The following is a 23,977-nucleotide window of genomic DNA, read 5'->3' as shown; positions in this document are numbered from 1 at the left end:
CTCCCTTCCCCCACAGTACATCCCTCGTCTCCAGACAGAGAAAATGGTACCCTTCCTCCCGTCTCACTTCCTTTGGGTGGCTGACCCTCATATCACCCTAAAGAAAGGCAGATCTAGCAGTGCCACCATCTGTGTTTCTCATTTCTCTTATTATCCCCTCCCCATGTTTCCTTCCTGCCTCCATCCAGTCCCAAATCTTCAGCTTTTCTCTGAATTTCCTGTTCTAGTCTCAGCTTAATAGAGTTCTACTATTACTCTAGTTCTGGCAGCTTCTAGGATAGGCATCCCAGCACCATTTTGCTCTCACCACTACTCTTTAATTAGCTTTTACCAATCTCAGTAGTCATTTTATCTTCTTTGCAGTATGCAACACTGAAAGGGTTCAGTTGGGGAGTCAGGTGTTATTGTGCCCATTTGGCAAGGATTGGAAAGGTTGAGTGGCTTGCTTAAGGTTGCAGAACCAGTAAGGGTCAGTAGTAGCATCTCCGTCTCCTGAATGTTAGTCTAATGTTCCAACCTGTACCCACCATCTGGTTTGTGTTACTGTCCCCTTGGAAAACAGTGGCTGACCTTGAACTTCATCCATTTTCCTCACAACAGTTATCTTCCTGGGATATATCTAACAACAGTCCCAGAGGACTGGAAACTGAGCTAAGCCAAAATGAGGTGGTAATAACTGTCTTACTGATTCATGCTGGCATTGCCTGAAGGCCTGCTATTGTCTCTAGCAATTCTCTTATTCCCGAAAAAGAGCCAAAAAATGGAGGGGAGGAGGTGGATGCATCCCCACATCCAAGTGGGCATTAGCCAGTGCCTCTTGTTTCCAAGAATCAGAGACAGGTTCAGCACCAGGTCGTACTCCAAGAGTTGTCAACCTGTTCAATCAGGGACTGAAGTGCTGGCACCCTTCCCTGGGTAAAGAGAAGGGCTAGTGCTCCAACAGCATTCTCAACTGGAGGTGCAGAATGGTGAAGCAGTGAGTGACAGCCAACCTCTGTGAGGAAAGGATATGGAGGTCCCCAGCTGTCACCTGAGGATGTCCTTGACTGTTTACGTGTGAATTCATGAAAAGTGTGTGTGTGTGTGTGTGTGTGTGTGTATGTGTGTGTGGTAGAGGGGAGAAGAGCTAGTGCAAGCTTAGTTATGGCAATACTCTCTTTCCCACCCCACCTCCAGTGAAAATAACTTCTGTAGCCCAATCACGATGTCCTATTCTGGAGCTTTCTGGGAGGCCCTGAGCAACTCTCCCACTGAAGCTATAATTCCACCTTCTGTCCTTGATTGCTTGGCAGAAAATAATATGTTTGTAATCAATTTAATTTTTCATTTTCCCACATTAAGCCTTGAAAACAAACTATGTACTTATGTGGGAAACTGGAAAAGACATTTCACCTCAAGTGAAAACTTGAACACCCTTAGACAAACAAACCGAGAAGAGTCACTTCTTATGTTTGCATTAGATATTGGCCTTTTCCAAGCCCAGTCTACTCCTCTCTAACCTCTGCCTTCAAGGAGAACTCAATGAGGGTGGAACAATTCAGGGTCAGTGTCAAGAAGAGTGCTTATGCAGGGAGGTGGATGGAACAGTCAGGTATTCTGGATGCTTCACTTAGTCTACAGAATTACACATGCAAACATCAATGGGATTCTGACCTGGACCAAAAAGAGGCACAGGGATGTGTTAGATTTACAGGTTTGGATGCTTTATTACCTAAAGTCAAAGGGGAAGATACAAAAGCTGTTTAATTTACCAAGCAAGTGCAGCATGCCTATGGAAAGCTTTGGCCCTTTTTGCTAAGCTGTCAGATGTTTGAGGCAGCTGGCCAGACGGCTGTGTTTTAAATCCAGGCTTAACGTTTTCGAGGCTGCTGAATAATGTAGATCCTTTTCAGTGGAACAACCTTTTCCAGAGCAGGTGCGGGTTTTTGATGCGCCATGTGCACTGTTGCTGGAAATTTATGGTTGAGCTAAAGGTGAGAAGAGAAGAAAAAATAGGCATATTGGATCTTCTTGGTCATGAAATATTAAACTAGTAGAAAGTGATATCGTTGGTCAAGGGAATCTCATAATTTTGTTTATTTATTTGATAATATCTCTTTTTTTTCCCCGTACTATTTCTAGCCCTAAACCGATGGGAATATGTTTTAACCTGGGTCTTCTCTCATTTACTGTCTTTAACTTTAAAAAATTCCAATTGACATTTTAAAAAGTGGGAATGGTTAAGTATGTCTGCAACAGTTCTCTGTGGTGTTAGCAATTATTCTGGCACTAGTATGCATCTATGAATCACTGAATTCTAAGAAGGCTACAGAGACATTGGAGAAGGTCCAGAGTGGGGACGAAAAACTCCTCAATTGTCAAAAGAAATAAAGAACCTCTGAAATAAGTTAAGAAGAGTTAGGGTTATTTATTAGGTCTAAGTATGTACATTTGCTATTTTTAAGGTAAAAAATGGTGTGATATTGGCCATTCCATATGGTTCAATCTAAATAGCCCAGTGAAGAGAAAGCTGAGGGATGGCTTACTAGCCTCAGGGAACAAAAGTTCTGATTAGTCTTCTCCACAGAAGACATCTGTGAGTAAATAAGCTTAAATAGACTTATTAACACAGGCTGAGACTTTTTGACAATAAGAGACATTTCATATGGAACCCAGAGACCTTGTGGAATTTACATTAATGATAACTTAAGATAGAAAGCATGACCAATGGTGCTGACCACTTCAGACATGGTTTTCCTAGGAGGAGAATTTGGACCCAGTGACCTTTTGGGGCCATACTAGTTCTTGGTTTCCAAGCCCATCAATTTATAAAAGTACCTAAAGAAACCTCCCTTGGCCAGCAAGGAAGGGATGCCTCAACTCAGTAGGAATTTAACTTATCACTACTGAACTTAGATGCCCTTGCCTTGACACTCTAAATAAAAGGGGAGATAAAACTGTTCATGACCCCAGCCATCACACTGTTTATGGTTTGTTTGCGCTCTTCTAAGCGAGAGAAAACATATGTGCCTTACATCTCTTCTCAAATGTCTCTGCCCAGGCCCTAGGCACACAGCAGTCCCTTTCATTTGAAATGTGACTCCAAAAAGTCCTTTCTTCTTGGTTTTAAAAAATTAAACACACTGGCAGAATATACACTGAAGTGTTAGCAATGGTTACCTCTGGGGGATAGAATTACAGGCAATGCCTGGTCTTTTTCTTTGCTTTATTTATCAGTACTATTTTTTTTTTCTTTTATAATGAGCAGGTACAAGTTATACAAAAATTAAGCCCAAGGATTATCTCTGCCAACATTCTAGCAGTTGGAAACAAAACATAATTGAGATATTGATCATAAATGTTGCATTAGAGTCTAAAAAAGACCTGATGACTTTTTTTTTTTGTCAGATCAGTTATCATCAGACCATATGATGTTCATTTTACAATGTGTTAAGGGCAGAATGTTTTGTTTTGCTTTGGTTTTCTTTCAGCATTAGATCCAGAAGGAAATTTAAGAGGGCATTGACTTCAGTAGTTTACTTCCAGACTCGGTGCCTTTAGTCTCAACTAAAATAGATGAATTATTTCAGGTTAGTTTTACATCACATTTGAGAGATTGCAGGTAGGAATAAAAATTTGACAAGTTAGTGAAGGTAAAAGGGGGTGAGAAGGGAAACAAACAAACAAAACTCTGATATAAAAGAAATGTGGGCAATTAGCCAAGGTGAGGTAGGGTAAGAAGACAAGTTGGGACTGGAACAAAGAAAGCCACATGCTGATTGTTGTTCTTAAGTGTGAAAGAGATGATGGGTGGAGGTAGGAAAAGAAAAAGGAAAGGAGAGTAGTGTTACAATAAGTGATCGAAGATATTTTCTGCTTAATTTGGCACTAATTTGTTATTTGATCACCTCCAGGGTGATCTCCACAATTTAGGGGCTACATTGTTTGGGCATGTAAAGAAAATTGTGCTAAGATATACAAAACTTGCCATTTTAACCATTTTAAAGTGTGTGTACAGTTAGTCCAGTGGCACTAAATACATTCACATTATTGCACAGCTATCAACACCATCCACCTCTAGAACCTTTTCATCATCCTAAACTGAAACTTGGAACCAATTAAACAATCACTCTCCATTCCCTCCTCCTCCAAGCCCCTGGCAACCACCATTCTACTTTCTATATCTATGAATCTGACTACTCTGGGTACCTCCCGTAAGTAGAATCATTCAATATTTGTCCTTTTGTGTCTGGCTTATTTCACTTAGCATAATGTCTTCAAGGTCCATCCATGTTACAGATGTGTTGGGATTTCCTTCTTTTCTAAGGTTAAATAAAATTCCATTATATATACATATGTATACACACACACACACACACACACACACACACACACACCCCACATTTTGTCTATCCATTCATCCATTGATGAATACTTGGTTAGGATCTCTTCACCTTTTGGCTATTGTGAATGATGTGGCTGTGAACAGTGGTGTAGGAATATCTGTTCTGAGTCCCTACTTTCAATTCTTCCAATATACGGGAAGATTATATTGGAAGAAGTGGAATTGCTGGATCATATGGCAATTCTCTCTCTCTCTCTCTCCCTTTTTTTTTTTTTTTTTTTGGAGGTTTTGCTCTGTCACCCAGACTGGAGTACAGGGGTGTGATCTCTGCTCCCTGTAACATTGAACTCCTGGCTCAAGTGGTCCTCTTGTCTCAGCCTCCCGAGTAACTGGGACCTCAGGCATGTGCCACCATGCTGGGCTAATTTTTTATATTTTTAGTAGAGACAAGGTCTTTCTATGTTGCCCAGGCTGGTCTTGAACTGGGCTCAAGCGATTCTCCTGCCTCAGCCTCCCAAAGTGCTAGGATTCAAGTTGTGAGCCACTGCGTCCAGCCTGATATGGCAATTCTATATTTATCTTTTGAGGAACCACCATATTGTTTTCCACAGCAACTGGACCATTTTACATTCCCACCAGCAATACAGAAGTGTTAAGGGTTACATTTTAACTGAGGCATTCAACCAGAGTTCTAAAAGCACTGCTCAACTACTTCCCAGACGACGAATTTCACAGATTAGAATATTTGGGAAACAAAGTCAGCTCCTGTGGCCCATTGGCCATTTGAACTGATCTGGGAAAGTTCGAGAGAAGAAAAGAAAATCAACAGGATTGAGAAAAAAGTAGGAATAATTCTGGCAAAGCTAATAGACAAATTGCCCATAATTGTTAAGCTACAAGTGTACAGGTTTTGGGGTTCCAGGACCAGGATTTCCATAGCAACATGAAAATACGATAAAAGGAAAGTTCTCCTTCTCATCTCCCTACCTGCCTCAGTCAGGGGCATCCTGATGTAGGACTTGGGGCTATGGGTGGAGAGTCTATAAAGAATCTTCCGTCAGAATGGATGAAACTGTCAATAAAATGGTCAGCTCCTCAATGTACTAATTCTTTGATGTAGATTTTATATCAATGGAGATAGGAAAAGGTTATTTTCAAGTCTAAACTACAAATAAGTAGAAACAGCTTTCCAGAGTATAAGCTACAACCAGCTGTGTTTTAGCCTGACATTTTAACTTTGGGGAAGCTGTGGAATTTTCATCATTAGTCTTTGTAAAATGATAGTATTTGTAGAATGAAAGGTGTTTCTTGTGTCATTCATTAGGGTAAGAGAATGCAGGGTAACTCCACGAGAGAAAGAATTCAAAGCCATGTATGTACAAGGATCCTGCCTTGCTGTGGCTCCATTACAGGGGCAACACATTGAACTTAGAAAGTGGATCAGTAGAAACTTCTACATTGAGAATTTACCTTCATCTTGGGTAGCTGTGACCTCAGAACCTATATTTTTCATTTAGGAGAAAAAGCAAAAGAAGTGTAATGGAGGTCTTCATGACTAGAGCCCTGAAATTCTAGATGCAAGCAAATCAGCTGCAGGTTTTGTTTTAGAGCCTGAAGTTGGGTGGTGTTAGCAGACTGGCAGTGCTTTCATTCATCTTTCCAGGGTGTTAACTTCCAACTCGAATGTTGGCACTTAAATTTCCACACCCTGTTAAGCAAACTGCTTAAAACAAAACATTCAGCTCTCGTCAATGAAATTCAAGGATACTCCTACAGTGATAGTAATCTACAGAACAAGAGAAGCCTTTTAAAATCTGCAGAGCCTTTGATAGTTTTCTCTCCCCCAGGATCCCATTTCACATACATCTCACTGGCTTTGGCAGTGGTGACCCAGAGTCTGGCAGCTTGAAAAAAGTAGCCCCACCTTTAACCAGGCTTCAGCATTCCCCCTCCACACCATAACGCAACCCCGTTATGGATGTTTTAACTGGATACTTTTATGGTCTGAGAAGTTTCACAACTATTGCCAAATTTAATTGCCATGGCTGTCCAGAGGATTAATATATTTGGCAGAATCATTCTTGTTCACTCCCTGCCTTAAAATAATTTTTTAAAAGTAAATGAATGAGCACAAATCCCAGGGGAGTTACATGACATCTAAAAGGTCAAATAACTTCTAAGTAGTGGGTGGAACTTGATCTAAGACCAGGTCTCCCAGATTTCTAGCCCAGAGAGCTTTTGGGTTACATAACCTGTTTTCTGCAGGAATACCATGTCATGTGTTCTGCCACTGGGCAACATGAATTCTCTTAATATTGAGGGCTTCAAGAGGTGGGGAAGGCTGGCTGGAGAGCGGGGAGGAAAGGAGAAATGAGGTAGGGTGGGATAAAGCAGTCTGTGTGGAGGGGAGAGGTGGGGAAATACTGGGGTAGATTCTAGGCTGCTTCCCATTTTGATTTACACAATTCCAGCCCTTTGGAGATCATTTTTCAATCTCCAAAATCTTAAACCCCATGTTGATTTTAAAGTAGGAATTCAGAGATGAATAGCATACAGAGAGAATTTTCCTGCCATGGTTGAATGGTTGATGAGTTCCTATAGAGAGGGGTTGCTTTAGAGACTTAATTTCTTAAAATAAGTATGAGAAATAACATGGGTTCTTGGGACTAGACACGATTGTAACTGAGGGCATGAACACGTTAATAAATGCAGAGGATGTGACTCTCAATTCTGCCACTGCATTTATTCTGACCAACTGTATATTGTCAGGTCTCTGTGGCAATACATACTGTGAGGAGAATCATTGTAATGCAGGACAAATGTATTAAAAGATACCTGTATCTCTGTATCTTTTATATATCATTTCTTATATTTTTTGAATCACCCTGTATAGTTTATAGCAGCATGGCTATTCAGTTTTTAAAATCAAAGTATTTACCTAAAGTAAAATTTACCCTTTTTAGTGTGCTGCTTTATGAGTCTTGACAAGGACATACAGTTTGTGACTACAACCACAATCAAGATAAATAACCGTCCCATCATTCCCCCAAATTCCCTCTGGTCATTTGTAATCAACCCCTCCTACTCAGCCCCACACAACTGGTGATCTCAGTAGATCTAGTGGTCAGCAGATCTCAACCCCAGGTTGACCTTTATTGTGAAATCTTACTAGGTTTCAGGTTGAATGATGGATTCCGTGGGATTTTTCTTAGCTATAGGGAAACACATGGATCCTACCAATGTTTGTTTTTGAGGTAGTCCCTTACGGTACTCTTGGAGCTTATTTTTGTTGCTGGTGCCTTACACTTTACCTGAGTTCCCAAGTGATGATGGGATGCAGGCCTGGGAACAGAAGATATCACTTGCTGAGGGCTAAGTGTCCTAGCACTGTGCATGTATTATGTTTTACTCTCAACATGTCCCTGTGAAGTAGATACTAGTACTCACATTCCCATTTACAGATAAGGAAAGAAGAGCACAAAAAAGTGAAGAAACCTGCCCCAGGGCACACGCTAGTGAGAGACACAGCCAGCACAGGAACTGGGCAGCCTACGGCTGATGCCAGGACCTGCTCTCCTAACCAGTAACCTGTACAATCTTAGCCACAGTCCTACTCCACTAAACACTGAGCTGAGCACAGAGGTATATTTTTAAAAATAGGTATAGTTTCTGTTAAAAATATTTCTTTTTCTTTTCTTTTCTTTTCTTTTTTTTTTTGAGATGGAGTCTCACTCTGTTGCCCAGGCTGGAGTGCAGTGGCGTGATCTCGGCTCACTGCAACTTCCATCTCCCGGGTTCAAGCAATTCTCCTGCCTCAGCCTCCCGAGTAGCTGGGACTATAGGCACGGACCACCATGCCCAGCTAATTTTTGTATTTTTAGTAGAGACGGGGTTTTACCATATTGGCCAGGCTGGTCTTGAACTCCTGACCTTGTGATCCACCTGCCTCAGCCTCCCAAAGTGCTGGGATTACAGGTGTGAGCCACTGTGCCTGGCCTGTTAAAAATATTTCTAACAGCACATCATCTCAATGTTCTCTTATGGTTTCCAAATACAACTGATTATTATTGTTAAGTATTGTTACTTAGGGAAGAGATTATTCTTTTTACCTTTGAAATAAAGAAGTGATATGTCAAAGACATAAGCATATCATCTGTCTATAAGGACACAATGTAAACTCTGGCATCGTACCTAATACACAGCATGACCAACCTTTATTGACCATTCCTTTTCAATACTTTATTTTGAGTTAACAAATATTTTAGGGGAACATGTCTATTCTATCTAGTTCCACTTACAACTGTGAGCACTCTCTTGCCCCAAGGAAGAGGTGTTTAGTGGGCAGGAGCAAGAGAATGTAAGATGTGGGAGCAGACAGCTTGTGTTACCCTGGCAGGGTATCATGCACCAGCCCTGCCTCTGAAGCCAGGAAGGCAGAGAGTCACTTCTGACTTCACCCTAAATTGACCTGAGTGCAGAACCAAGGCTCCCATGTGAGGAGGCTCGGTAGCTACGGCTCATCATCAAGATCTAACCTTTGTACAACATGGACTTTAGATATGCTGTCTTATTTCACTGTCATAAAAACCAATGCTACTAACCCTAACACAGTGCAAAGAGGTTACTCTGTGCTGAGACTCTTCCAAGACCTTCCTGTCTGTGAGCTCATTGTCTCCACATAACAACCCTATAAGCCGTGCACTCTTCCTTACCTCCATTGTACACACATGGAACTGAACTACAGGATAAGTAACTTGCTCAAGGCCATACAGACGGTGATGAAGCCAGTGCCAAATTGGGGGCCTGGGGGCCAGCTGCACTCATCTTTTTCAAAGGCTGAGCTGGTGGTCCTCAGGCATCTGATTTTGGTTGCAACAGCAAGTCTTCCTTCTACAGAGGATGCTTTATCCCACCCCTTCCATAAACAGGGCAGTAGCAGAAAGAGTGGCTCTATATTACCTTGACTGTGACATACCTGCCTACTAGACATAGAATAAGGGCCCTCGCTCAGCTCACCTACAAAATTTGAAAACAAACTTTTGAATCCAGAAAATCAAACCACTGTCTACTTGGTAAGAGTTTTCTGAGTTTCTAGAACTACCTAACAGGAATTCAGGATATATGGCCGGGCGCAGTGACTCACACCTGTAATCCCAGCACTTTGGAAGGTCGAGGTGGGTGGATCACCTGAGGTAAGTAGTTTGAGACCAGCCTGGCCAACATGGTGAAACCCTGTCTCTATTAAAAATACAAAATTAACTGAAGGTAGTGGTGCATGCCTGTAATCCCAGCTACTCGGGAGGCTGAGGCAGGAGAATCACTTGAACTCAGGAGGTGGAGGTTGCAGTGAAAGCCGAGATCGCGCAATTGTACTCCAGTCTGGGCAAAAAGAGCAAAGTTCGTATCAAAAAAAAGAAAAGGAAAAAAAGAAAAGAAGGAATTCAGAATATAGAAATAAAAATAGTCCTGGTCAACTACCTTTATAAGCAGACTTTACTGGATAAACCCAGCTGGTGCCCAGCCTTCCTCCAACCCTAGACCATGCAGCCCTCTACCACCCACCCTCTCCTCAAATCAAATATCTCCTTATAGGAACACAGGGGCAGGGAAGAAGGTCAAAAACTGCTGAAGCCCCACTCCACAGGCTGCCTTTTATAAAAACATGCCAATGTTTCCAAGAAATATTTGGGATAGCAAAGTACCATTCTGCAAATTCAGCATCACAATTTCTGCTTTCTTATCTTATTTTGGAAAGGATTTATTAAATGGACACTTCAGGAATTTGAGAGATGCAGCTTCTCCCACTCAAATCACTTTGTGTTCCTCTGACCGAGAACAAATTCTTTCACAAGGACATAAAACCCCTGGGTTGGAAAAAACTTCAGTGGTCATCCGCGCATTCACCCATGCAGCCGGATCTGCTGGGCGGACTGACTTGGAGCGTTATGTGATTTGCCCACGGCTCACCTTCTCCAGCGCGTCATTCAGGGCATCCAGTGTCTGTATTTTGGCAACATTTGCAATGGCGCTGTGAAGATGAAAAGAAACTTTGAACAGGACTTAAAAAATTTTCCCACTGAAAAGGCCACATGATTTATACAGAGGACTGTCTCTCCGGCCTTTTTTGCTTTCACTCTGCTTGGGAACATCTAGAAGACACGGATTTTGCCTCTGTGTAACTATGTGCTACACACAACAAGTTTTGCAGGCCAAGTTATTATTATTGGTTTTTTGTTTTGTTTTTGTTTTTGAGACGGAGTTTCACTCTTGTTGCCCAGGCTGGAGTGCAATGGTGCAATCTCGGCTCACTGCAACCTCCGCCTCCTGGGTTCAAGCGATTCTCCTGCCTCAGCCTCCCAAGTAGCTGGGATTACAGGCATGTGCCATCATGCCTGGCTAATTTTTTGTATTTTTAGTAGAAACGGGGTTTCACCATGTTAGCCAGGCTGGTCTCAAACTCCTGACCTCAGGTGATCCACCCACTTCAGCTTCCCAAAGTGCTGGGATTACAAGCATGAGACACCATGCCTGGCTATTATTATTATTTTTTTAACTTTTTATTGAAATATGATATACACACAGAAACATGTACATACTATAAGCATATAGATTGAATAAAATTGAAACTACTAGTCAAACCAGCTGTCCCTAAGGATAACTGCTACCCTGATTTATAGCCTCAAAGACTGGTTTTGACTGTTTTTGTGCTTCATAAAATAAACCATCTACAGCTTGTACTCTTTTGCATCTGGCTTCTTTCTCTCAGGCCAAGTTATTTTGTAGGAGTGTTTCAATCAGGGCTGAATCTACAGTACAATATCAATGTCTTGAAGAAACTCTGCACTTGGCATGTATTTTTTTTCTGGATGGTTTGTGTTGGTTGTAGAAGCTATTAGGAAGTGGATATGGATTGATGATGTTTGGAAAATTCTAGTCTAGAGCATATTTTTAAAAAGCTATTCTCTAAGATGACATAAAAAGGAGTGTTTGTCCATGAAAACAAGGCTTTCCTATCCTGTGCACATGCCCCGCTAGGAGATGTAAATAGCAGAGGGGGATACATGTGGAGATGATACTTAATTCCAGGGTCTCCTACCACAATGGCTCCTCCCAAGGCCCTGGGAGGGGCCCTGCCCATTCCATATTGGTCATTTTTGGTTATTTTTCTTTTAAAATGGCCCTGAAAGTCTGTAGGTTTCAAGCTCCACATAACCTGTTTCTGTCCCTGGTACTTAGGGCAAGAGCCATCTTTTGCTGTTTAAGTTCTGTAAAAGTCCAATTTCTGTCATTTAACGACTATTAGAAAACAATTGAGTTTTTAAAGAAGATTCCAATCACCACCTTATTACTCTCTAGCCAACTCCCCTACCTGCATTGTTCAGTGGACGTTAGAATTAATAGTAAGCCCCATTTTTCTGAGATGCAGAGAAATGAATGACCTGTCCTTTGGCTGCCCACTAGTAAGTCGTTTCCAAGACAAGACGCTTTAGTTCCTGAGCCCCTGGCTCAGGCAGGTTAACCAATGTCACAATCAGCAGGGCACATGCTTGAGTCAGGTTTTGGATACAGAATGAATAGTTCTCAAAATTAATCAGCTTGCAATTCAATTGCAGTCTGATATCATTTACAGAATGCACTCACTATTCTAGGAACTGTCCTAGATGCTGGGTCAGAAGATAAATAACGTGTGACCTCCACCCTTGACGACATACAGCTTCCCTCTTGTCATGTGATGGTTAGTTTCTGATACAGCAGTAACAAATGACTGGCTGCTAATGCGGCAAATCAGCATTTCATTCTAAAGTGGAGGGAGGCAAATCCTCAAAAAATGTCTTCCCAGAAATTAGGAAGAAATCTTTAAGTGACTTAAAAATAATTTTATAGAAAACAGTCAAAGACGTGCCATAGTCTATTTCCATTCTCTTTCTGAGATGATTTAACTCTCATGGAGGTGCCTGGAGCATCCTCTACTCAGCTCCTTTTGAATTACTCATCAACTGATCTGTGGAAACTATTTCAAAATTAATAGTCTTTGAAACACTCCTCAGAAAGAACCAGTTCTGCGTGTTTCTTGGTTTTTGAAATGCTCTGGCTTTCCTTACCCAATGCCTAGAGTGGTTGGGCCATGTGCGTTCCTGATCCAGCCCACAGCTCTCGGCTGAGGTCTGAGAACAGCGCAGGCGTCAAGGTTATGGCGGAAGGAGCAGGGGGGAGGCTGCTCAGTACCTAGGTGCCTTCCAGCTGTGCCAAATATAGTGGCCATTACTTTCTAAATAATTCAGTGATGGATTTAAAACAAAAAAGACATTTATTTTTAATTCAGGACATTTACTTCAGCAGAAAGCGTATTATGAAAACAGGGCCAACCTAGGAACAATATTTTAAAGGCTGATCTGAAAATAGGATAAAAGGATTGGTGTCAGGTTTGGATGCATTTAGGACCGTGCCTATTAAGTGCAAAGCCGCTGGGCTGGACACAGAGAGGAGGAGAATGGGTGGGGGTGGTGATGGGAGCCCTCCAGAGGGTAGCCGCCTAACTTCCCCACCCCTCACCCTAAGTCACCACAGATCACACCCTCTAACCCCACCCCCTTCTCTGGCGGCCTCCAAAGGCACAGGAAGCCTTGGTTTGTCCTAAAATAACTCCTGGAGGCACAGTCATTCAAAACTCAAGGTAATGGAGAAAAATTAAGAGTCCCTACCTTGTTTTCTCGAATCCGGTTTTTTTGGTATGTCTCTCCAAGGCACCAATTTCTTGTTTTTTGGAAATTCTCATTCCTCCAGCTTTTACTACAAACAGATAAAAATCAGCAAGGAAGTTAGAATAGTGAGAGAAGGCTTGCTTTGTTATTAAAGGTATGACTTTAGATTTGAAAATAATTTTTGAACTTTTTTTTTAAAGATCTAAACTTTTGTATAAAACAACACAATAAAAGAAAAATATATATATTTTATTGACAAACCAGGTGTGGGTGGAGGAAGGGCTGAGAGCTACTTGTTTATGCTCAGAGAAGTGGAACCAAGGCTGAAAAAGCAGAAGGTTACACCTTAGATTTAGGGAAGAGAATAACAACATACTCCCTCAGGCATTTCACTGAAAAACATTTTTTCTTATTATCAAACCAATTACATTCCCCACAATAGCAACCGACAATTACAATGTGACCCTCTGTTTTCCCACCAGATTAAAGTTGTGCGTGGCTTGCATTTTTCTTTTTCCAACCGAAGCTTTCAAAAGCCAGATTCTGAGAAATGAGCCAAAAGTTAGGGCACACAGCGATAAAAGGCATTTAACTCAACAGAGGTGGTTCTGAGTCTACCAGATACCCACCTTCCATCCAGACCCCAAACCTCTAGTGTGGGCCAAGCTCAGATGTTCTAATGAGTAATTAAACTGCACTAATAATCCTGCCATTCAAGTGATCAATTAATGTTAATTAGGCTACAGATGACCTAACAGCAATTCAAGTGTTTAACAATGTCAGATGAAATCAACTTTTGAAAAGGAACAACCCATTTCAGATAGCAAGTCAACGCAAATGCTTTTTTTCTGTTCCCAGGAAATTTGCACATCTAAAATCTGACAAGCTCAAATGAGAAAAAGCTAAATGGACATTGATTTGTTTGAGCCTGTTAATTCTTTTTATGAAAATGCCAGATTGGCGATTTTCTAAAACTGTGGTCCAATAAAGTGAAAAATAAAGAAAATCTTTTGTATTTCTCTGTGCCCTTGTGAACTGACTTCATCATTGTTCTTTACAATTATTACTTAATTTATCATCTTGGTTATGTTATCTGCATAAGGCACAACATTCAAAAGCCATAAAAAGGTCTGCAGTCTCCCTCCTACCATTATTTTCCAACTTCCTAGATTATCTCCCAAGATACTGCTAATGTTATAAGCTTCCTGTGTCTTCATCCACAGTTATTCTACACATACACTTAGGTTTTATTTTTTATAAAAATGGTAGCATAAGGTACACATTGCTCTACATCTTGTTTATTTTCTTCACTTAATCACGTATTTTAGAGAAAGTTCCATATCTATATTTACATCTACATCTATATCTCTATATATCATTTATGTGATTTTCTTTTTTAACATCTGCTTTAGCATTTTATGATATGAACACCCTGTGTTTACTTAACCAGTTCCCTAATGTTGGACATTTCATGTGTTTCTAATCTACTGCTATCACAAACAATGCTGCAATGAATATCCTTTTGTTACCAGAAAGAGGTGTCTTGATCCAGACTCCAAAAAAGGGTTCTTGGATCTTGCACAGGAAGAAATTCAAGGCGAATCACAGAGCTCAGTGAAGTAAGTTTATTAGAAACATTACAGAGTAGGGTGTCCTCAGAAAGCGAGTGCACAAACAATGTTTTTCAGTTTTTCTTATATAGGGGCCTTGTCTATGTAAAGACTAAATTGTGACAACATGCAGGTGAGCAGACAACATGACAAGATTTATTATTCTACTGATGTAAAGAAAACCATCCTTGACATTTGGTTGGTGTGCGAGTACATCAAAGCGTAACTGTTATTATCTTGAAAGCATTATTGTTATGGGTATTGGCACATCTGGCTTTCTGTGGTTGTAAGAGTTTGTTCTTGCAGGCATTACCAAGCTGTTTCCTCAGCTGTAAACATCTTAGCACCATGGGGTTGTGACTGGCAAGGAATGTGCCTCGCTCATTCTAAGATGGAGGTGATTTTAAAATGGTGTAACTCTGGCTCTTTTGGTCTCTTGCTCTCCTAACAGTTTTAGATATATAATTTTGCACAAATACAAGTATACCTGTAGGGGAAATTCCTAAAGGTGATCTTGTTAGTTCTTAAGAGTATGCGTGTCTGGAATTTAGTTAAATCTTGCCAAATTGCCCTTAGCGGAGGTTGCACCAGTTTAGAATCTCACCAGCCACGATGACAGTGATTGTTCCTCCATACCCCTGTTAACAATGAAAGCTACAAAGTGTTTGGTTTTGTCAGCCAATAAGTTGCAAAATAGATAAAGGTATCTCACTGTTTTAATTCTCATTTCTCATTTTTTATTAAAGGTTGAGCTTGGTTCTGTGTTTTAGAAGACATTTGCATTTCCTTTTCTGTAAGCTGTTCAAATCTTTTGTCCTTTACAATTGGATTGTTAGTCTTTTTCCTACCTTTTTCTTATTGATGTATAGGAGCTTTTATTCCATGAAATACATTTCAAATATAAAATATTATATTGTACCAGTTACTGCTTTTTGGCTTTATTGATAATGTTTTTGCCAGTGAGAAATTTGGTGTTTTAATGTGACCTTGTCAATCTCTTATGGGTTTTGTATCACTAAGGAGATCTGATGTTTTACTATTTAACCATTCCTACATTCATGGAATAAACTCCATTTGGTCATTTGAATTACCAAGTTTAAAACAATATTGATTTTTATATATAAGCCTCAGAAAATGCTATCTTTATACATTATCTGCTTTAATTTATATATATACATTCTTTATATATATATATAAGTTATTTATATACACATATGGCATACAAAGTAATCAGCAACAAAATGAAATTATATGGAAACATTTCTGAATAGCCGCAGAACACAGGTGAAATAAATCAAGGGTTGGGCTTTTTCCCAAAGAATGTTTGAGGAGTGTGTGCCTCTGTATGGGAGATGGTGTCTGCTCATAGCTCTGTTGTTTGGTGATAAGAAGAATCAAATAAGAGCTCTAGGGCCTTTGATACACCTCCCAACAGTATTTTTCATTCTCCCTATGACAAGTGCCTTTTATATATGGTGTGCTGTAATTATTTTCTTGTTAGTGTTCCTTTTGCTTTCCCTGATGCTATTATTCCTACACATTTTCTTCTGCCTGGACTAATTATTATCACCAACTATAGAAGCAAAATTGTTTTAGTTAAAGATGAGAAGACCTGGCTGGGCATGATGGCTCACACCTGTAATCCCAGCACTTTGGGAGGCCAAGGCAGGTGGATCACCTGAGGTGAGGAGTTCGAGACCAGTCTGACCAGAAGGGCGAAACCCTATCTCTACTAAAAGTACAGAAATTGGCCGGGTGTGATGGCGGTTGCCTGTAGTCCCAGCCACTATTTGGGAGGCTGAGACAGGAGAATTGCTTGAACCTGGGAGGCGGAGGTTGCAGTGAGCTGAGATCACACCACTCGCACCACTGCTCTCGGGCCTGGGTGACAGAGTGAGATTCCTCTTTTATTTTATTTTATTTTTTATTTTTAAAAAGAAGACCTTTGGAATATTGAGTTCTGTACCACTCATTTAGAAGGACATTGACAATCTGGGAATCTTCAGAGGAGAGTGACCAGAGTGAAGGCAGGTATGCTACATGAGGAACTAGGGAATCTGGTAAGATAACTCCTGAAGAAGTAAAGACTCAAGATAGCTTAGGGAATCATCTTCAAAGATCTGAAGGGCTGTCATGAGGGCAGAGGAGCAATTTACTGATGAGGAAATGTTATGTAGGGTTGGACAACTCTGCTCCTCCTAAGCTCTGTGACTGTGAGCAAGACACTTAAAACTGCTCTCAGACTCAGTCTCCACGTCCTTCAATAGGGAATAATACTGACTATTGCTGTCAGAAAATAGAGGTGACATAAGAACCTGGTGCATGGTAGGCATTACTAATTACTAATTATTACTTATATTTATTTTATGTGGTTCCAGAGGCGAGAACGAAGATCAAAGACTAAGAGTTCCAGAAAGGTAGAATCTGGCTACTTGTAACAGCTTGTGTTATTCAATGTGAAATAGATTGCCTAATACAATAATGAGTTTTTTGTACCTCAATATATTAAAGCGAAGGAAAGAAGTTCTCTTGTCATGAACACCTTAGGAGAACTTTGGGAAATTCAGCGGAAGTTGAACTAGATTATGTTTATTATAAAGTCCTTATTATAATTTCAACTCTTTTCATCTACCTCTAAAAAAAAAATCCATCACTTCTTTCCCTTTGGAAAGAACATAAGGCATTGAACAAAGAAATAAATGCCAAAATAAATTTTTTTTTAGGCGGAGTCTCTCTCTGTCACCAGGCTAGAGTGCTGTGGAGCGATCTCGGCTCACTGCAAGCTCCGCCTCCTGAGTTCAAGCGATTCTCCTGCTTCAGCCTCCCGAGTAGCTGGGACTACAGGTGTGCTCCACTACACCCAGCTAAACCATAAACATGGGAGCTCTTCATCCTTAGGAACAATAAGGTAGACATTTTAGGGGGAAGAAGAAAATGTCCTCCCCATAAGATTCCTACTTCCATCCAGCAGTCTTTAAATCCTCTCTGTCACAGGGCTGTGGGCTCTAATTCAGCAATTTAGGAAGCATAAGGGAACCACACATTGGATTTCCAGAACACGGTTCTTGTACCAAACTTGTTCTGGTAGCTAATCTTACTCAGTCATCTATGTATACTAGAAAGAAACAGAAGATAATATCCTAGACTACAGATGGATGCACTGATATAGATTTGGGCTCTCATTACACTGGGGTGACTGGACCAGGTGGAGTCAGTTTGTGAGAGGGTCATCTTAAAATCTCTGCTGGAACAGTGATCACAATGATCTCCTGGGGTCTAGACAAGCCATTATTTACAATGTAACACAATCAGGTTATTGCTCATTTTGCTTATACTGGATACCTCTGACTCAAGAGAACTTTTCAAAGTTTCACTGTATCCAAATCAATCCATTTAAGTTTGAAATTCTTTATGTAACTCCATATTTGGGACTATCCTGCCTTTTGAACCTTTGCAGAAAGATCAGTTGGAATTGGGCAAAGTAAAATATGAACTGATTTAACATTTTAACAGAATTTTGAGTACAAATACGTAAATTAAGACTTTCAGTCCTTTCAGTAATGAAGATGAACTACAGATAGACAATGTAAAAAAGGGAGATGCTCTTTTAGATAATTTCACTAGAAAACCTAAATTTATGTGGGGAAAATGAAGCTTTTCTTTCCCATCTCTGCACGAGAATTACACTCTTGTGACTCCTTTTGTGGTTTATAAATTTTTGAAAATACATCATTTAGTTTAGAATTCTAAATAATAATTTTCCACTTAAGATTTTCCAATCTTTTTCACACTTTTTGGTAGAGAGTAGTGAAGATAAACATAAGCCTGCAAAAAATTAGGCTTTTTCCTTCACAAATACATGGACAATGTATGTGAAAAAGCTGAAAAGCACAAAGGTTTGTGCAAACCCTGCCTTGTGAATGAGAACATCTATTTGAAGATTTAATGAAAAGTTTAGATATTTGCAAAATGCTTACTTTGGGCTGGGCGCGGTGGCTCACGCCTATAATCCCAGCACTTTGGGAGGCTGAGGTGGGTGGATCATGAGGTCAGGAGATTGAGACCATCCTGGCTAACACGGTGAAACCCCGTATCTACTAAAAATACAAAAAATTAGCTGGGCGAGGTGGCGGGTGCCTGTAGTTCCAGCTACTCGGGAGGCTGAGGCAGGAGAATGGTGTGAACCCGGAGGCGGAGCTTGCAGTGAGCCGAGATCTGGCCACTGTACTCCAGCCTGGGCAAAAGAGCGAGACTCCGTATCAAAAAAAAAAAAAAAAAAAAAAAAGCTTACTTTGTATTCAAGGTTAATTTATCAGGAAATTTTAGGCTGCCAATCAAGACCCCCAAAACCCTCATCAAGAGAAGGTTGTGGAGCAAACAGAAAAGGCTTTAGAGCAAGAGGGCTCACTAGCTGTGTGGCTTTCGGCAAGTCCCTCAATCTCACTGAGTCTCCGTTTGCTCCTCTGTGAAACATCACCCCTCTGCAGGGCTGTTGCCACGTCTAGAAGTCTCTGCTGTGCCAGGTGCAGCCAGCTTTGAGCGAATGGCAGCTGTTCTTGCAGTCCTCAAATCCCTGTCCCCTGGGGCAGGAGGAGCCGAATCTCACAGCCTCTCTCTTCTAACTTCATGGTTCTGTCCTGTTCCAATGCCCACAAGTTGACTTGAGCAGATGGAATTAAGAGACTCAAGCCTTTGGAGTGTCTGAGGGTTTTCAAATGACCGTGGTCCATACCCAGTTTATGGTGGTCCCCCATTTTCTGCATTAGTTTTACAATTGGACATACTCCCCCTCCAACTTCCTTCCCTCTTTAATGAGTTATAAAACATATTCTCTTTAGGGATTCAGCGGTAACCCCTCTCATGGCTCTCGATTCATTTGGCTTAGCCCCAATTAAAAAGTGCAGGAAATGTAGAAAAAGTCGTGAACCACTGCTCTTTCTATTCATCATATATCTGGCTTCCTGGGATCACCTGCTACTCACACATTTTTGGTGCTGCTGTTCATATAATGAGGTTCTTCCGAAAGTGAGAGTGAGACAAATCAAGAAAGCAGAAAATTCCATGCTCTGCTTACTGGAGCCCAGGCCACCTTGTGTTTTCTGTAGTCTCGTTTCATAGCATAAATATATAGCCAGGGCTAACAGAGGTGCAATATATTATATTAATATACATTAAAACAAAACCACTGAGTGCTCCATATATAGGTAGGAAAGAGATGCAGCTAGCTGACCTCTGAGTCTTTTTTTTTTTTTTTTTGACAGAGCCTTGCTCTTGTTGCCCAGGCTGGAGTGCAGTGGCATGATATTGGCTCACCGCAACCTCTGCCTCCCGGATTCAAGTGATTCTCCTGCCTCAGCCTCCCAAGTAGCTGGGATTACAGGCTCATGCCACCATACCTGGCTAATTTTTGTATTTTTAGTAGAGATTGGGTTTCACCATATTGGCCAAGCTGGTCTTGAACTCCTGACCTCAGGTGATCTACCCGCCTTGGCCTCCCAAAGTGCTGGGATTACAGGTGTGAGCTACTGTGCCAGCTGAGTGATTTCATTTTTAACTGTGATGGGATAGGCACACTTTTTTTCCATTGCAGTTTTCTTCTGTTCCGACTACTGCAGTAGTGTCTAATGCCGCTCCAGCATCAGGATGTCTTGAAATTGGGGAGGATAATTTCTTTTGATAGTAATGTGTTCTACCAGCCTGCATTTTAAGGGGGCTAACATTCAGGTGCCAGGTACTTTACAGAGGTGATCTCTTTTAATCATTACAACCAACTTACTAAATAGATGTTATTTATTGCATCCTGTTTCAGAGATGAGGAAACTCAGGCTCAAAGATGGGAAATGAAATCAAGGTCCGAACCCAGGTCTGTCTGATTCCAAAGGCTATGTATGTCCCACCCTCCCCACCAAGTCACCTCGTCTTCCCACTTTTAGGGATCTGTATTTTGCTTATAAAAATCAAGTGAAAAATTAATAGAATTTTGGCTCTTGTTTTTGTTCCATAAATAAAATTTTGCACCACCACAAACAGGTTCAGACTTAAAATTAGTGGCAAGACAGGCTGAAGGATGACACTTCTTTGTTCCCTTGTGCTCAGTGGGGAGGCAAAAGTCTGCCTTCATCTCCATTCTAATTATCCAAAACCTCTTATCTGTAGTGTCACAGTTCATAATAATTAATTGTCATGCCAGAGGCATTGTGGCATGCTTGATGGAGTCATGGTGTGCTATGTACACAGAGTAATTAGCAATCATTAGTGGTGGGGACAGAAAGTTCCCGGTGGTTTCATTCAAACTTTCATTTGGTTAAGTTTATGTCTGTGTTCTTTGTGTGTAAATGTTGCTTAGCAAACAGGTTTCAGCTTAGACATTTTATGAAGGATTGGAGTGAAAATGACATAATGAGAATGGAGTTCTTTTTTCTTTTGTCTTTGTCTATGCAAGGAGCCTCTCTTCAATGACTTGCATATATACTTCCAGACTAATAGCTAACATCATTAACTTTAAATATAGGTAATGTTAAATACTGCTACGTTTGATTACAAATATAAAATGTCAGTAATCTGCTAGAGGAGATCAGAGCGAGATGTCTAGAACTGGAAACTCAGAATGAGTAGTAAAAATCTGGACTCTTTTTGGCTAGGTTACCTGCCAGAAAGCCACCAAAACAATGTTATATTTTGACTCTCTGTGAAGACGATACTGCCATCACCCTCTGCAGCAAAGATTATTAAAATAACCATGGCCTAGAGGTGCCAGAGAATTAGATAGTAAATATGTTTTGTAAATGGAGAAAGGCAAGAACAAAGCAATCAAGCTTTTGAGGTCTTTCTTCAGTAAAAAAGAAAGAAGGCAGTTGGAAGAATATAAAACTGACTAAAAATAGGCCTGTACACCTCAGCCAACCTATATGAACATATGGTTAAGTACAATACAACTAATTTCCATATTCCAGAGAGTCAATATAGATAGCATAAATTAAAAAAAAGAGAGACAACTCTGGATGCTTTGCAAACACCTTGACAGCTACCTTTTCCAGTCAGCCTCCTCAAGACCTGTGTCTTTATTTAAAAGTACTTCTCAGCTTGTTGACAGGTAAGCTACATCCCCAAAGCCTGAGGAGGGAGAAAGAAACATGATTGTTGTCCTCTGTGCAGAAGCCACTTCGCCTGGGTAGGAAGTCAGATGATGTACAGGCATCTTGGGGAGACTGAGTCTTACAGCTGGAACCTCTAAAGAGAAAGGTTTCCATGGTAGCAAATCATCTTCCTGGTGTGGATGTCACTGCTAACCTACAGCCAGCGCCCCAGGAAAGGAACACTGCCTCAAGGGAGGAAAGGTACAGCCTCTCTACCTATGCCTTTCCACAAGCACCAAATCCATACACTCCCATAGGTAATTAGGTTTTAACCCACTGGGGGCTCTGACAAATCCCCAGGTGGCTTTACACACAAGCCAAGAAGGATCAAAGGCATAGGAGGAAGTCGGGCTGTATGGAGCTAAAGTAATTCTAGGTAGGCAGAGAAGCTTCGGTCTGTTGGGGTGCTCCGTGGAAGGCACTGGTGGAAGAGGGGTGCAGCAACAGCCTGCAGGACTGAGGGCAGGTGGCAGCCTACCTGCGGGAGGATGTCCCCCTTTCCAGGGGGAGAGCAGGTCTTGCACTTCATTTGCCATAGCGCGTGCCAGTGCCAGTGCCAGTGCTGGTGCTCTGGAGGCCGAATGCCAGCTGTGGCTGTCCCACTACCGCACCCAGCTTTATACAGGCAGGGGGCAGGGCCCCTTAAGGGCATTGCTGAGCAGCAACAGGGCTTGTCATCCAGCTCTCTGGGAAACCTGCATCTCCTTGGCAAGTTTTCTCTTAGAAGAAAACTTTCTTCTTCCCTTCATCTGGGAAGGCAAGATAGATGTCTACAAGAGACAGGATATTCTTTTTTTTTTTTTTTTTTTTTTTTCCACAGGAGGAAAGGGAGAGGATGGAGTTCAGTGGAATTCTTTTTCTCTCCAACTGTTGATCCCTCAAGTGTGTATAGTGCACCTGCAATGTAACAGGCTTTTGTCATATTCCAGCATGGCAAGGAGGGCAAGACAAGTTCTCTGCTTCAGGATATTTGCAGTTTTTCTAAAGAGACAGGTATAGAGCAAAGTCTTGTGCCTCTGTCCCAGTTTTTGCAGTTATAAGCATTTATACTAAGAAAGTAATTGGAAATGTATACAGAGATACCCGTGCAAGGATGGTAATCATATGCTTCTTTTCTTTTTAAAATATTGATGGGAATCAACATAAACATTTCCGAATACAGAGGGATAGTTAAGATGAATCAAGACCTCGCTGTGAGAGTATACCTTACAATCATGTTTTCAAATAATAGTTAATGATGTAGAAATATTAATGATATGATAGTGAAAAAGTAGACAAGAAACCAATCAATGCCAATTTTGTTAAAAAGGAAAAATACAACTTTAAGCTTAGACATTATTGTAATTCCAGTGCCAATAAAAGTTGAGCATGTGGCAGACACTTATAAAAATTTCTTTGTTCTTCAGTACAGTTAAAAAACAACTTAAAGATCTGTTGTCTTCTCTTCAAAAAACCCTGTTAAGAAAATAAAAACGAGCTACAAACTGGGAGAAAATATCTGTAAAATACATTTCTGATGAAGTGCTGACATTTAGAATATATAAAGAATTCTTACAACTCAGTAATAAGAAAGCAGGCAACCCAATTAAAAATGGGCAAAAGATTCAAACAAAACGTTACAAAATAAAGATATTGACAGCACATCATCACATAAAAAGATGCTCGACATCATTAGTCATTAGGGAAATGCACATCAAAGCCACAATAAAATACCTCTACATATGTATTAGGATGGCTCAAGATAAAATAAAAAAAAAAAAAAAGGAAAATACAAAATGCTGGTGAAGACGCAGAGTAACTGAAACTCATGCATTGCTGGGGGAAACGCAAAAGAGCAAAGGTGTTTTGGAAGTCAGTTTGACAGTTTCTTATAAAATTCAACATACACATACTATATATGACTAACAATCCAATTACTAGGAATTTTCCCAAGAGTAATGAAAACATAGGTACACACAAAACCCTATGTGCAAATGTTTATAACAGCCCTATCAGGATTGCCAAAAGTTAGAAACAACTCCAAAGTTCAATTGTAGAATGGATAAACAGATTGTGGTGTATCCATATCATAGAATATAACTCAGCAATAAAAAGGGAAACATGGATGAATCTCAAAAGCATCACGCTATATGAAAGAAGCCAGACTAAAAAAAGCTACTTCCTGTATAATTTCATGTACACGACATTCTTAAACAGTTGAAACCC

The 23,977-nt window shown here is 40.7% G+C and overlaps 1 protein-coding gene across 1 annotated transcript; it reads right to left on the bottom strand.

Annotated features, from left to right (window-relative positions):
* Window positions 1-1,677: 1,677 nt before the first annotated feature.
* Window positions 1,678-22,364, bottom strand: DAPL1 (death associated protein like 1). The gene is made up of 4 exons (XM_025405050.1): window positions 22,251-22,364; window positions 13,027-13,114; window positions 10,292-10,352; window positions 1,678-1,967 (listed from the first exon to the last, which is right to left on the bottom strand). The coding sequence occupies exons 1-4, from the start codon at window positions 22,306-22,308 to the stop codon at window positions 1,851-1,853; spliced, it is 324 nt and encodes a 107-aa protein (XP_025260835.1). The 5' UTR covers window positions 22,309-22,364; the 3' UTR covers window positions 1,678-1,850.
* Between the last annotated feature and the right edge of the window lie 1,613 nt (window positions 22,365-23,977).

The sequence above is a fragment of the Theropithecus gelada genome, chromosome 12 (genome assembly GCF_003255815.1).
Source record: "Theropithecus gelada isolate Dixy chromosome 12, Tgel_1.0, whole genome shotgun sequence".
Classification (NCBI taxonomy): domain Eukaryota; kingdom Metazoa; phylum Chordata; class Mammalia; order Primates; family Cercopithecidae; genus Theropithecus; species Theropithecus gelada.
This window is presented reverse-complemented; position numbering and strand designations above follow the sequence as displayed.